This window comes from Halichoerus grypus, chromosome 1 (assembly GCF_964656455.1).
Source record: "Halichoerus grypus chromosome 1, mHalGry1.hap1.1, whole genome shotgun sequence".
Taxonomy (NCBI): domain Eukaryota; kingdom Metazoa; phylum Chordata; class Mammalia; order Carnivora; family Phocidae; genus Halichoerus; species Halichoerus grypus.
Genome location: NC_135712.1, coordinates 139,267,970 through 139,283,728, shown reverse-complemented (window position 1 = coordinate 139,283,728; position 15,759 = coordinate 139,267,970). Strand labels below are relative to the sequence as shown.

The window sequence follows — 15,759 nt, the reverse complement described above, 5'->3', positions numbered from 1 at the left end:
CTGTTTTCTACTTTAGAGCTACGTTAATTCTTTCTGACTGACCTTCACATTTTTACCCTAAGGGTAATTTATTAAACATCATCCTAATGGTCAAGTAATTGATGCTTAAAAGGAGTTAGACACAGTGCCTAGGGGAGGTAGATCCTTTACATTTCAAACATTTAAACAACATATTAAATACAGATAAACTGGAACTGGATAATTTTTTATATGAATTTCTCAACTAAGTAAAGATGCCCGTAAGGAAAATAATATTTCTTTAAATGTTATATTTGTTTTCTTTTTCGTGTTTTTGTGTCCTAAATATAAATTGTCACATACTTATAATAAAATAGGTTGAATCCTTTAATGACCACATTAAATTTTCTCTTTAAATGTTTTGAAAACAATTTTTATGGTGAAATATGCAAGCTTCCTCAGAAAGCATTTATATAAGAATCATTTTTCAAAATTTTAGCTGTTGCTAAGCTATGATTATATTCACATTTAACTTCATATAGGCTCAAGGTGGCATGGAGGGAAGAAGAGAGGGACTTTGGAGCTTTTCTTTTTGCAGAAATCATGCTATAGGTCACACGGAGGAAGGGCAAGAGCAAGAGCAAGAGGACCTGGGGGAGGTGGGGAGGATTCTATACATCCACATATCTGAAGTCTCTCCTCCATTTTCTCCAGTGTGGATCTGAGGGTGAGAGGAGTCAGAGGTGGCCTAGTGGCTAATCTAGAGGTTTAGGCCACTTCTTTAAGGAGTTTTCTATTCCTCAAATTTAAGAATGGACGACTTGTGGCTATGACATGTGAAGGTGGGAAAGCAGCTCATATGTAATTTGATACCAAGCTAGCCTCAAACTGTGAAAAGTGGTGTGGCTAAATGATAAGAACTCAGGATAAGTTATGTGTCTCATTTAGACCTGGAGAAAAATCCAGGTGAAAATTTGTAATAAACAAAGGTTACAATAACTTTCAGACCCTTGATTATTACAAATTATACTTTTTTTGATTTTTGGCTTTTGTTTGTTTCTGTTCTTGTTTTTGTTTTTTGCTCTGTGAGATTGCCTATTCAGCATTTGCATTAGTAGTTTTAATAAAATTAGTTTTAAAAATATGGTATTAAGGGCATAAAGACTTTAAAATTTAAAAGCCTGATAGTTCTGTTAACTGCACGTATCTGAAGCCCAGCTTTTCAAAGACCACAGTATCCAAAGCACCACTGACTCCTGGCAGCCTAATGTAATTGCAGGCAAAATTTCCAAGATTCTTTTAGATGTTATAAAAGGTAACATTGTTATTTTACTTAGAAGTCTTATAAGTAAAGGGAAGAAATTTTGCATCCCATATTGTAAAATATTGAAGTGTTACAGGGTCTCTGCATGTTATCTCATTGGTAGAATAAGGATCTTAGTTTAATTTTTTTTTTCTTCAGAATTTTACATCATTTTTCACTAATATCACTTTTGAAAGAGAAAACCAGGATCTTGACTAACTGCAGAATTTATCATCCACAGCATCTGCAGGGATTGCTGTGTCCCAGAAGAAAGTACGACAGATCAGTGATCCTATTCAGCAGATCTTAATTCAGCTGCACAAAATCATCTACATCACACAGGTCAGTGTACTAGCTTTTTATTTCCTTTTCATCTTAAGTACGAGTTTGATGCTAATATTGTTGAAAAACTACTTTGTGGAACTTTCACTTGGAATGAATGCTAATTTTTATCCTCTCCAACTACATATATTCGGGAACATTTTGGCTTAGCAGGGCTGGAAAGGTCATTGGGCAAAAAAAAAGCAAATATGGCAGGTTTTCCCTGTGATTCCTAACCTATTCTTTCATTGTCAGTGTCCCACTAAAAATAAACTTCAACACAAATGGCCCTTCAATGTGGGGGTGAAAGTGGGGACAGAGCTGGATTCTGCACAGCTTCACTACAAAGAAGAAAGAAAAGTAGTGACCACTCACTAATCCTGAGGATGCTGGGTTAAAACTAGAACATCTAAGAGAAATGAAAACACAAGGTCTGAGATTATTAAAACTTCCTATTTCTAAATCTCAGTGACTCTTGTTACTAGGGAAGCAATCACTGTTAGAAAATGGCTATTAATTGTATACAGAAATCTGTCTAATGATAAGCAACTTGAATATTCATTTACCAAAGCTGACTGAAGTCTTATTGTTAATAAGAAAAGAAATTTTTGTAGATGAAGTGTAAGCATTTGGACAAGAAAGTAACGAGTATTTTGGAGCTTAAGATTGCACATCTTATGCAGTTCTTTCATTCATTCGTTTGACATACAATTATTAGGTGCCTACGATTAAGTGCTACTGTTCTATGCACTTAGACATATCAAAGAGCAAAGCATATAAACATTTCCTCAGTCTAAGATCCAGAGAGCCAATCTGGCCATCCTGTCAGTTGCCAATTGTGGCAATTCCATTATACCTTCAAGTACTAAAGAGAAATACCACCAGACCAGTGGACCAACTGGGCCCACTATAAGTCATACTGAGCTAATACACTTAACCTCCCCCCAAAAGCAAGCAAATAAACAAAAGATACATGCCAACTGGTGTACCACAGTGGCATTATAAAACTAGCAATTGGTGCCAGTTTACAACCAGTGTCCAGTCTTCTCTGAAGCCTGTGTATTTCTTTCTCCCCAGTGAACTCTAATAATAATAATGTCTAATAAATGTCACTCTAATAAATGGCTGCAGGTCTCTTTGGGCAAGGCTTGGAGGAAAATTTATGGTGTATACTTACAGCAGTGTTTCTGGGCCCTTCTTAAAGGGGTCCCAGCTTTCCCACTAATCAAGGGCTTTGGGTCTTTGAATTGACTGAAGTCTAGAAACTGTATGAGAGGCTGTGACTCTCCACTGTGGCAACAGCAACTCAGGTCAGTTTTGTTTGTTTGTTTGTTTGTTTTGTTTTGTTTTGTCTATCAGGCCTAGAGTTTCTTTTCTGTTATTTAGATGAAGGGATATTCTAGTAAGCTGACCACCTATTTCCTTCCCAGGAACACCCTAGTCAGTTAACCACCACCAAAGATCTCTGTGGGCCAAGGCATCCTAATTAACAGTACATCTTTCTCACCCTTTATGGTAAATACTCCCAATTTGTCACTGTTAGTTAAGTGCTGTCACTGGCTTTTGCTCTTGTGGGATCACATCATCCCCACTGGAATCCTATACTTCCAGTGTTGTACCTGGCTTACAAAGGAAAGCAACCACAGACGTTTTTAAGGATGCTGGTGCTCCCCTCTCTAATGTATTTCTCAATGCCTTAGTGACAGGAGTAGCTTCTGAGTGTTCTTGCTGAACATAATTGGGGAGTGAGTCTGCAGGTCATACATGGTAAACCTACCCCAGCATTCCTGTCTCCCTGAGCCTTTGAATTCCCTCCTCCACATACCAAGGAAGCTCTGGCATTTTATCCCCATTAGACATAGGCCACCATTGAGTTCAAGTTGTAGTACACCATCCAATTAAGCAGTTACCTTCAGCTGCACGACTAACACATGAAATCTGAACTCTATAGTAAGGGCACCCATTTGAATGAATTCAGCCTGATCTAGTGCTGTATTTCACCCTTCTTGGCCTAAAACCCTTAGAATCTACCACACACGTTCTCTGGGTTGCTGCTGATATATAATAGCAAAGTCTTGCGATTCTTTTGATGGGTAAGCTTTTTCCTCCTGGGTCATAGTATGTACCAGTTCCCCAGAATCATATTGAGTTATGACTCTAGTAATGGACTTGAGCCTCATTGTTGGGGGCCTTATGAGGAATAAGCATTCCTTTTTAAGATATCACTCTTCATCTGCCCCAGATAGGTTGGTGTAGAGTTTTCAAGCCAAAGAAGGCTTGACGTCTCAGACACAGAGTGACAAGCTACTTTTGCTGGCAAGGATAGCTCTGGATGACTTGAATTTCAAGATTGTCAGTTTTATCTGGATCCAGCAAAATGTCCCTATTTCAAGTCTTAGGATCCCATTCTTTTTCCTAACTTTCACATGAGAAACTTGGCACAGTGTGCATTTAACTGACATTGTGATTTAACAACCCTCCCAATTATATTTGTATTTGATTATCAGATGTATCAGGCTGTGGTAGCAAGAAATAACAGGCTCTTTTAAGGCTATCATGGAATCTCTCTGGGTCTTAGCCTATGACTTGAACCGAGAGTTAAAGGACCCAAGCTTGTCATATTTTTTCTAAGTGCTCGGATGCACTTTGAAGAATGCATCCCCTAACTCAGTCCTTGTAGTCTTCATACTGCCTAGCAGCCAGGTGTGGCAGCCACAGGAACTTCCAGGGCACTTGCTTCAGTTGGCTCTTTACCTCGGTGAGACCGTGATTAATTGTGATGCCACTGCATGCCATGGGTTACCTGCATCCTAGGTCCTATGGCAAAACTCAGCACTGGGCTCACTTCCAAGGGTACCATCAAACCAATTCCCAAATCCCATCTGTATGGGTCCTTCTTCTGGGACCTTCCTGGAAACACTCTGTATCAGTGAAGGTCCACATAGGAGACAGAAATCACATGGTAATTTCAACAGGGAAGATTTAATATAAAGAATTGTTTAAAAATTATTAATAATAACAGGGTATTATTTAAAAAGGAGGGGGAAAGAATATCTAAAGAATATAGGAAGAGCAGATAAGAATGTCGCTACTTATAAGGCTGGCGCAGAGCACCCAAGAAAGGAGCAAAATAGAAGAGGAAAACCACATTCTGGGCTGAGGTCCAGAACTCATTGGAAAGATCGGAGAAATCCACTGAGATGCTGTGCTAGAGAAACCTGCAGGGAAGCCTTCCTCTGGGGGACTGGGGCAAGTCATCCATGGTGAGGTGTCTTGCTGTGGAACTTTCTGGAAATCAGCACATGAGGCTTAGACTGGGAAATGCCCTCCATGGGACCAGAGGAGGCTGCCCACTGGTAGGTGCTGCTCCATGGAACATTCTGGGAAGCTGCCTGCAAGCTTGGCCCCACTGAAGTTGCCTGGGGATGAGCACCCCATGGGGTCCCCACTGCAGCTGACCACTCAGTGCTGCGGGACTGAGGCGAGGCAGGAGCATCCCTGGAACCAGAAAAACAAACCCCATCCTCCTCCAGCATCCCTCCAGTGCTCTCTCCTGATGGAGCTGAACATCTTGTCAAGGGAGAAATTCCAGTATCACATGCAGGGCGCTGAAGGGTGGATCTGGAACCGATAGGCAACTCGTGGGAGGCTGGCACACAGCCTGGGGAGGGGGGCTTCCACCTTTGGGACCTGCCCACCTCTTGAGTTCTCACAGCTTTCCCTTTGACTTTTCCCAGGCCTGGCTCTTATCTATCACATTTTCCCCCAAATCAGGCATTCTTTTCAATCACCCTGAGGGCTAGCCTTCTGAGATTCAAGAGTCTGAAATTGATTATTTTTTCCTCCATTTTCTGCTGTCAGCCTTTCCCTTAGGCAATCCCACAGAATTGTCTACTGATTAAATGAAAGAGGACGCAGGGGTCCACAGCAATATGAGGGGGATGTGGAAAATTGGTTAATAAATCAAAACATAATCTGCTATACCTCTATTGAGTAAACATATTCAAAAATGCATTTCCATTTAAATGCTGAATTAGAAATATGGGGAAGCATTCTTAACTTGAGTGTTAAGGAAATAACTTTAAATAGCTTATTGGTTACCTCAATGCTTAACTACTAAATTGAGAGAAAATAGGCTCTGAAATTTAAATATAGTTTCCATATGCCTGTCTTGCTAATTTTTATGTAATAAAAAACTTTTTAATGGCTGTATTCCATTTCCTTATTGGATTTCAAAGTATGTTAAAGCAAGAATGAAGTGATTATAAATATCTTATTATTATGCTCTCACACTGCCAGCATAACAAATGATTTCATATTTTTTGGCAAGATAGCATTCCTTGCTACAAGCTCAGACGTAACCATTGTGGTTTTTAAAATGTATTTCCAGAATACTTGAAAGTTTATGACATTGCAAATAGTAAGGAATGTTTCCCCTTTGGGGAACTTTAAATTACAATGCTAACCCAAGTCAATGCCTTTCAAATAAAGGAGATAAAAAAAAAAAGTCTAAACATTATACTATCATATTTGCTATAGGTTAAAGACCTAGATCAGTTTTCTGTGTCTGCTAATTACAAAGGAAAACTGCTGGAAGTAAACCTGAATCAACAAACAAACAGGCAAACGAACAACTCTTCTTGTCTGCATGTTTATTTCCAAGTCAAACTCCCTTGCAGACTTAGGCTGTGATAGCCGCCCTGAATCGCAGGGCCAGGTCCCTCCTGACGACCGCAGATAACCTTACAGGGGAAACTGCTTACTTTTGGCCGGTGGTGGCCTTTCCTATCCAGTTTCCATGGAGACGGATCTTGGAAATCATCTAACAGCAACTATTTTAAAAGGCAGGATGTTAAAATCCTTATGCTGTCTTCATTGGTTTGACCTCTGTTTTTATCAAAACTGAGATTGTAATCTTAAAACAGTCAGCTGAGAATGAAATGCCTCGTTCATTTCCATGGCTGGAAACCAAAATCGATCCTTGGGCACCTAAGGTGACCACTGTACATATGTTACCTTTTAGTACGAGTCTTTTTGTGTGATTGCTTAGGTAAGACCCACGCAGCCAACTGAAGCTCTGGATTTAATTATGTACTTAGGATTTGATTGCTTTGTTAAAGAAATGCTTTGAAAACCAGCATATAGCAACTTTAAAAAAATTAAACATCTGTCTCCTAGAGAACGAACAGGGAGTTTATGTGGATCTCCTTTGGACTGCCATCTTAACCTCAACTGTTGCCAACAAAACAAAAAAATGTGGCTGGGAACAGCAATGTGCTATGCCTCAGATGAAGTTATAATACCTACTGTCATCAGTGAAACATACTGGTTTTTTCAGCAGTGGTGATAGATGCAACTAGAACCATCCTTCCTTTCTCTTATTTGGGTCTCCTGGTTCCTAATGGCAAGGGGGACAGATTAAATAGAATTTAGGGTATAGCCATGTATCTAAGTGCACTCGTGTTTTTGGGGTTTGCAAATTCTAAAAGAAAGCTTACATTTTGTGTATTTATTTTGATAATAATCTTTGAGTATATATTTAGCATTTAGGGAAATCTTTTAAGCAGTAATATATCAAAATATTTTGCTTTTATAGTAAGATATTATTTAAGTCACTTCAAATGGCATCCTCTCAACTACTGATGGTCTGCTGACATATTCTTGGAGACACTAGAGAGTGTGTCTTTAGAAAGTATCCATATATAATGCAAGTTCAAGAAACTCTAGTATAGAACATAGAGATCAGATTTCATTTTTTTCTGTTGTGGCTTTGGTATAGTAAAAACAAACAAAAAAATAAGCTCTTAGATGGGTGGCATTGAGAGACTCGCCTTTTCTAAAATCAGTTCCTTTATCAGTAATATTTGGGTAGCTTATGGGGCTATTGTGCTAAAGGAAATAAAGTATGAGAGGTGTTCATAAAGTGCTAAACTGTAGTAATGCTATGGTGGTGTTTGCTCTAGGATAATGGTTGTGTTAAAAGACACACTACCTCAGAAAATATCTTTGCATGTTACATAATGTCTTTAAACTCTGATTTCCTTACCTATAAAATAGTACCTGCTTTATATGTTTATTGTGGGGAGAAAAGTGACATAATGCACATAAAGGAGTAATCATAGTAACTGGCACATACAAATCACAGGTATTAATATTCTAGTCTCAGTATTATAGTCCTTAGATATAATAGAGTAACATACATCTTCGGCAATTGAACTATGCATGAGTCATCATTCTGTGTAAAATTTTAAATTCTTCCATGAAAATTTTAAAGGTGGGTGCTGTCTATAGTGACAATTTTTCCAAGAAGATAAAATAGTTTTCTAATGCTGCCCTGTGTATGAATCTTTAGTTGACTGTTAACTTATCCAAGAAAGGTTTTATGAGAATTAATTCAAGCAATCAGGAGCAATAAAAGCAATTCTAAGTTAACAAGAGGCTTATCAAGTTGAATGAATAGCAAGGATTTTAAGAATATTTGAGCGCTATGAATTGTGTAAGACTGATGAATCACAGACCTGTCTCTCTGAAACAAATAATACATTATATGTTAAAAAAAAAAAAAGAAGAAGAAGAAGAAGATAGTAGGAAGGGAAAAATGAAGGGGGGGGAATCAGAGGGGGAGACGAACTATGAGAGACTATGGACTCAGAAACAAACTGAGGGTTCTAGAGGGGAGGGGGTGGGGGGATGGGTTAACCTCGTGATGGGTATTAAAGAGGGCACATACTGAATGGAGCACTGGGTGTTTATACACAAACAATGAATCATGGAACACTACATCAAAAACTAATGATATAATGTATGATGATTAACATAACATAATAAAATAAGAAAACCCAACTAAATAATACTGTGCATATTGACAATAAATCTACTAAATGATGTTAAAAAAAAGAATATTTGAATTAGTAATCTGATACTGATAGCTGCCAGTGTTGGGGTAAGTCTCTTTTTAAGGAACCTGTGGACCCACTGGTACTTCACGCCTTCAAAGTTGGCTGTGCAATTAGGTGTATCAGAGAAGGCTTGCTTCTGCCTTTCTCTTTGGCAATCAGAATCATGCAAGGCAGCAACTAGACGGTCCTGGGCCAACACTGCCCTCTGGTGTTTGATTTAGGGAAGTGGCAACTTCCAGGGTCTAACAGTAGGGAATTACCAAATCCCAAAAGGTATCTCCAGGCGCTTCTCCCGTCCCTCCTCCTCTCTAACCAATTCCCTTGCTAGGAAAGTGTGCAAATAACCCTTCCCTTCCTTGTCTGGTCTTCCTTTTAAGTTAACCTCATTCCACTTTTGCTAATCTCTCATGCACACATATATCATGTATACTCATTTTCCTTCTCATCTGTCTTCCAACTCTTTGCTCATTAATGCCAAGAAATCTCTCTCTGTCTCTCTCTGTTTCTCTCCCTCTCTCTCTCCACATTTCTTTATTTCCCTTTTCATTCCATGTAAAAGGACAGCAATAATTATGACTATTTGCTGGGGATAGGGAGAGTGATTACATCTGGAGCAAGGTACAAGAATGCTGTAGTATTGACATAAAAAGAGCTCAGTAGAGATTCAGTGCTGTCAACTTACAGAACCTTTGAGAGTATACTAAAGGGCTTCAGACCTTCCAGTAGAGTCTTGGTTCCTCTGCAATTAAGCCTGCTTTGACTCAAACAAAGTCAAAGGACTGAGTAGGATTATAGATGCATTGTTAAAACATATTTCAATTATGTTGTTTTTCTGTTTATAGCATTACAGTGCTTATTAATGGACCCCATATTCTATTGTGTTTAGACTGATGAATAGTTTTCCTTTGGCTATAAAATCAGCAGTTGTGAGCCCCCATTAACCCTATTCATTTCTCTAGTACCTATTTTATACATTCCCTGCTTCATGAAGCTTGAATGAATAGACATTTCTTGTATTAGCCGGGATATGGTAAGTTATATCATACTAACAGATATGTCCTGAAATCTCTTTGCTTGATACAATAGAGGTTCGTGTCTCACTTAGCTAAAGTTAGACAGGTCAGGTGGCCCTCCTCCATCTTATGGCTGTACCATCTGGAGTGGGTGGAATCCAAGCTCCTTGCCCAGGGTAGACAGGGATGGAGGAAGCATACTGGCTTTGCATCTCTTCGTCCTCAGAGTGACATCTATCATTTTCATTGGCCCAAAGTAGTCACATGGCACCAAACCTAAACTATAAGAGAGCATAGAAAAATGGAGTTGGGTGGGTCAATAATTGTCACTACCACATTGCTCTTTCTTTTGATGTGAACTTTGAATTATATTCTTGTTTTTTTTATTTGTTTGTTTGATTTGTTTGGTTTTGCTTTTAATCTTGAGAGCGCCTACTACCACGTTTTCCTTCCCACTTAGCCATCTTTGTTCTTACTGGTTCTTTTTCATCTCCTTCCAGGTCCTCTTCATATTTTAAACAAACCAGATGTTATTTGCACTCTGAGGCCCCTTATCATTCTGGCGCTATTTCTTTGCTCTCTTCTCCTTCTCCCAAACTTTACTTCATCCCTCTGTGCTTTTCAGGATCTTTGGTGTCCTTGTATAAATTCAACTGCAAAGCACTACAAAATCAATTTTTTTAAATCCCCGGTTTCATCCAATCACCATATTTTCTAAGATTTTAAAGTGACTTTCTACTAAGTTATTAAACCCAACTCATCCTGGCCCAGCCCCAGTGTATACTCATTCATTCTTTTCTTCTTTACAAAATTGGTCCCTACCATCTGATCTCTCTCCATGTGAATATTCAGGAGCATTCACAGAGAGACATCTGACTAGGTAGTAATGCAGATAGGTACTTCCTGTTCTAAAGTATCAGATCCTTCAAGACAAGGGCCTTGCTTAGGGTGTTTAGCAAAATTCTGGGCATGATGTAAACACCTAAACATCTGATAGAATACATCCTTCCTTGTGAAGTCTCTTCTTTACCAAATTCAATTTATATGTGCAATTTAGTTGTTATATGAAAAATAATACCAATAAAATTAAAGAACAATAGGATAAATATAAGCAGCCTTTTGAGAGAGAGAAGAGTAATATATTTCTTCTGGATTGTGGAATGAAAAATTATCACACCTTGTCATGCTATTTGGAGTGAAATTTATATTTTTATTTAGTCCTGTTGAATTATATTGTTACACTGACCCTCAGTAAATGCTTCCTGGGAGTCATCTGTGCAGTGATAACAATTTGCTTATAATAATTGTTTTCTCATTTTATGCAGCTTCCTCCAGCTTTGCACCACAATTTGAAAAGAAGGGTTATAGAGAGATTCAAGAAATCCCTCTTCAGCCAGCAGAGTAACCCTTGCAATTTGAAATCTGAAATTAAAAAGGTACAGTATTTGACATCTAGGAATTCTTCTTTGGCTAACAAAAACACATCAGAAGAGTTACATTTTACACCTTCTCCGCTTTGTACTTTAAGCTCTATCCTCTATTAAAGGATGTTATCCTAGTTTGTTTTAGTCCTTTCAAGCTGCTATAAAAAAGACACCATAAACTGGGGTGTTTATAAATGGCAGAGATTGCTCACAGTTCTGGAAGCTGGAAGTCCAATATCAAGGTGCCAGCACGGTCAGGTTTGGTACAAGCCCTCTTCCCGGTTACGGACTTGTGACTTCTCCTGTGGTCATGTGGCGAAGGAGGCAAGGAAACTGTCTGGGGCCTCTGTATAAGGGCACTTTTTGTAAGAGCACTTCCATGAGAGCTCTCTCCTTATGGCCTAATTACCTTGCAATGACCCTGCCTCCCGATACCATCACCTGGGGGGTAGGTTTCAGCATAGGAATTTAAGGGGATGCAAACATTCAGACCATGGCACTGCGTATGATACGAAATTGAGGATGTCTTTGCCTCTGATTTTCTCACCTTTATTTCTGTGGCCATCACCTCAGAAGATTAATAGAAAGTTCTTTTGGTACGATCGCATGTTTTCCTAAGAATAAATGTTATTAAATATCTTTAATTAAAAAATATATTTTAGCCTTTTTAAAGAGAATTCTACTCCAATATTTTATTAGAATGTTCTCCAACAAACCTCTAAATTGAGCTGTGCCACTCTGAACAAGTCGTTTAACCATCTGAAGCTGTGATTTTGATCACCTACGAGGGTGGAATGAACCACTGTTGACCGTTGAACAACATGGGGATTGGACACTGATCCCCTGCTCCCGCACAGCTGAAAATCTTTTTTTTAAAGATTTATTTATTCATTTTAGAGAGAGAGAGAGAGCATTAGCATACACAAGTTGAGGGAGGAGCGTCTCAAGCAGATCCCCCGCTGAGGGTGGAGCCAGCCTCAGGCCTTGATCTCAAGACCAATGAGATCATGACCTGAGCCACAACCAAGAGTCAGACACTTAACGGACTGAGCCGACCAGGTGCCCTGAAAATCTTTGTATAACTTTTGACTCCCCAAAACCTTAACTACTAGCTGCTTACTATTGACCAGAAGGCTTGCCAATAGCCTAACTAGGGGATTGACACACATTTTGTATGTTATATATTACATACTGTATTCTTTACAATAAAGTGAGCTAGAAATAAGAAGATACTGAGGAAATCATGAGGAGAAAATACATTTATAGTACTGTACTGTAAGAAATCCACATATAAGTGGACCCATGCAGTTCAAAACCGTGCTACTTAAGGGCCAACTGTATTTCTAAGCTTCTTTCCATCTTCGACATTCTATAATCTCCTAGACCTCAGGTGTTAGTCAATATTTCTATTCACACACACAAAAACTAAATCACAAAGAAGTTAAATCAACCAGACAGAAGGAAAATTATTTATTCCTAATTAGGACCACTTGATGACAGGAAATCCCTTTGTCCTGGCCGGCAGCCATTTCCATAAGCCCTTGGAGGTGGTCACAAGCTCCCCTTCTCCTGTCCCGGAAAGACCTGAGGCCCAAGCAGTTTGGGCCTGCTCCCATTTTTATCTATCATCTATCTATCATCTATCTATCTCTCTCTCTATCTATCTATCTATCTATCTATTTTATCATCCACTTAAACTTTGAAACAGTCATGTGGCCAATGAACTTTTTCTTTAAAGTTTCTTTCTCCTTTTCATGGATCTAGTCTTAAGCATAAATGTACTCCTTATCCAGGCAGTATGATGGGCTCTTTGGTAAGAAATGCAAACAGTGTGTTTGCTCTGTTGCCTTACCTCCGTGACGTCTGCACCTACACAAACAGGAGATGGGAAAAGAGAGACAGCGGCAGGTAAACAAAACAGAAACCCTACATCATCAGAGATGAAAGAGCACAATTTCTTTCACAGGTTGTGTTGGCAAATCAGGCCAAGAAATAAAGCTCGAGGAGCTCAAAACAAGTGGATGAGACTGTGGATATTTGTTTTATGATATTTACATATTGTACCATGAGTACCAATAAATATGTTTTAGGAAGACAGAGGTTCAAATATCCCATGAAAATATTACATATTGCTAGGTTTTAATATTCTTATTAAAATGATATGCGGAATAATCCAGTTTGTACACAAATTTATTTTGACAGAAACCCCAGCTTTAAGAGATGAAAGTGCCCGCAGCAAGCTGTCCGATGCACAGAGGGGCCTCCAACTCTTCCCCTGAGGCTGATCTTCCACCCGTGCATGTCCTTAAAGCAGATCACTTGCTCTTTTGTTACTGAGGTTTACTGGTTTGCATCCCTTCCTTGCTGTGTTTCTTGTCTCTCCTGATAGAAAAAAGATTCTCTTTTGTTAGAATGGCCCCACCTGCCTTGTTGGCCTTCCCTGTACAGTGGCGGCACCTCTCGGGGCACGTACCTGCTGTCCTTGGTCTGGGGAGTGGAAAGGGATTAATGGCGTGGTAGAGGGCGTTCGGGGAGCCTGGGTGAGGGAACTCAAGGGGGCATAGACTTAGCCTTCTGTTCAGTGTTGTTTGGAGGCAGATTAAATTCTCCTGTGAGGAATGCTATGTTCCCCTTCTCTGATAATTACAAGCTCATGGTGGTTCATACCATCATGGTGCACAGGCCTCCCCTCCTGCGCACGAAACAGATTTTCTGCCTGGAATATTAACATGCTTCCTATTCTCCACCACTGAACCGAGAGGTCAGCTTCTCCATAAAAATCTCCCTCGATTTTCCCTGTTCAGAATCAATCTCCCCTTTCTCTGTGCTTCAGGCACTTTTTCACTCACATTGTTGTGTTTTAAATAGCTTTTTATCTAGCTTTCATTTCTGTTTCCCCCAAAGGCAGTGAGTGTGTTATATTCATCTTTGATTACCTGCAGTCTTGCACAGTGCCTGGCACATGATAGAGCTCAATGTATGATTGTTGAATATAGAATATATTCTATGTTGATAAATATATTCTGTATAATATAGTCTGTATCGGTTCTATTCTTTATTGATGTGTATAACATATTATATGACATATATTGGCATATATTATATTTATATATTTTTATATGGATATAAAAAGAAGCCCTCCTGCCCTCATCTAAACACAAATGAGAAGAGTCTGTGGCCTCTGTTTTTCCTCCCTTTCTGGTCTAATCTTTTGTTTGTGACAATTTTTGTTCAGAAATGAATTTTTCATCCCCTGTATAATCTCGGTGGAGTGGCCTATTAGCTTTTGACTAACACAGTCACCCACCCCAGGGCTGTGGAAGAAGCAAGCAGTGATAGTTCATAAAATGCATTTGATTTCCACTTCCCCTCTGAAATTTGTCCTGAAATCCAGGGACTCCATGTCTCCAGTTTGAGGAATCATTATGGGATGATTGTGCCTTCTGATGAATGGCCTGAGACCCAGCAGGATATATAGAAGAGTGAAATAATAGAAAAGCTGTTTCCTAAGAAACTAAGCTCTTTATTTATGACTTACCTAAGCTGATCTGCGGTCCAATCTGCTCAACCTTGGCTAAAAATTCGAGGGGAATAAAACATGTGAGTAATTGTATAGTGTTTTGGGAAACTAGGATTTTCGGCATGGGAGAAAGGAGAAACAGAAACAAGATGGAATATATTAATTCAAATTAGAATTGGAAATCCCAGTATGAATGAGTATGAATTCATGATAAATCTTTTTAAAAAATACACGTATTTCCTAATATTTTCACTAAGTTGTCTAGAAACTAAGCAAGCAGCAGTGAGCTCCCTTAGCACCCGTGGAGCCCCGGAGATACAGCTGAGAGCAGGGGCTAAAAGATTAGGTGGAAAGTCTTGACATAGTAGGTCGTGTAGTGAGGATGCCATCAAGGATAGCTGAGGATGTGTCAAAAGGACCTCAGGAACCAACTTAAAGAGGCTCCCACTGGCTATCTATTGAATAATTAGAGCATCAATAAGAATAATAACTGCAATAGATTGAAAGCATTAGCTAAAGTTTACATCTAAGAGTTCATGACAGAAAAAGAAAAATCCCTCATTGGTTTCCTTTGGAGGATGCTAAGTAACCAACTCATTATTTTGAAAATTATTTACAAAAGGAAAGAATCAAACATTTATTCTGCCGTTGCCTTATGAATTCTATCCCAGGGTAACTAAATTGATGAGGGGAAGTTTCTCATTAAAGTAGTCCTTCAGCTAATAAGAACCAGAGGAATAAAAATCGTCGCCATTCTGCAGCCTCTAATAACGGATCTAGACATCATCCCCAAGGGCTTGCTAATGTCACAAAAAGAGGGGCAGCCAGACGTTATATGCCTCCTGATGGACGTGCAGTACCATCTATGAAGTATATTCGCTAAAGGCTTGGATCTGCATCCGAGGAAGCCTCTATATTGGAAGTGGGCAGACTGTGGTTTTTGGAAACAAAGTTACTGGAACACAACCACTTGCCTTCACTCACAGTATTGCCTATGGTCGCATTCACCTTCTAGGCACAGTTGAGTGGCCGTGACAGAGACAACACGGCCTGTAAATCTCTCAGTATTTCCTATCTGACCCTTTACCGAAGAAGTTTACCAACCCTGCTCTACCTCTAGCTACGCACCTGTAGCAGACACATGGGTCGAGAGAACATGTGCAATGACCCCATGGGGATAAGCAGGCAATCCAGACTGGGGAATTCTATAGGAAAAATGACACATTCTTAAATAAAGAAATTACAAGGAAAGGCGAGCACTTCTCTTTGGTTCCTAATCTCTATACTTCAACTCAGCTTGGCAAGGGCAAGCTTACCTTAT

The 15,759-nt window shown here is 39.3% G+C and overlaps 1 protein-coding gene across 11 annotated transcripts in view; it reads left to right on the top strand.

Annotated features, from left to right (window-relative positions):
- NEK10 (NIMA related kinase 10) overlaps positions 1-15,759 on the top strand; it is a 239,037-nt gene that overhangs the window by 205,586 nt on the left and 17,692 nt on the right. For 7 of the 11 annotated variants that reach the window (XM_078072515.1, XM_078072551.1, XM_078072550.1 and 4 more), the window contains 2 exons: positions 1,503-1,603; positions 10,820-10,930. In XM_078072515.1, coding sequence (XP_077928641.1) covers positions 1,503-1,603; positions 10,820-10,930 — 212 coding nt within the window. Of the gene's footprint in view, positions 1-1,502; positions 1,604-2,786; positions 2,893-10,819; positions 10,931-15,759 lie in introns of those variants that run through there. The other 4 variants (XM_078072548.1, XM_078072535.1, XM_078072528.1 and 1 more) reach the window with 2 other exon arrangements.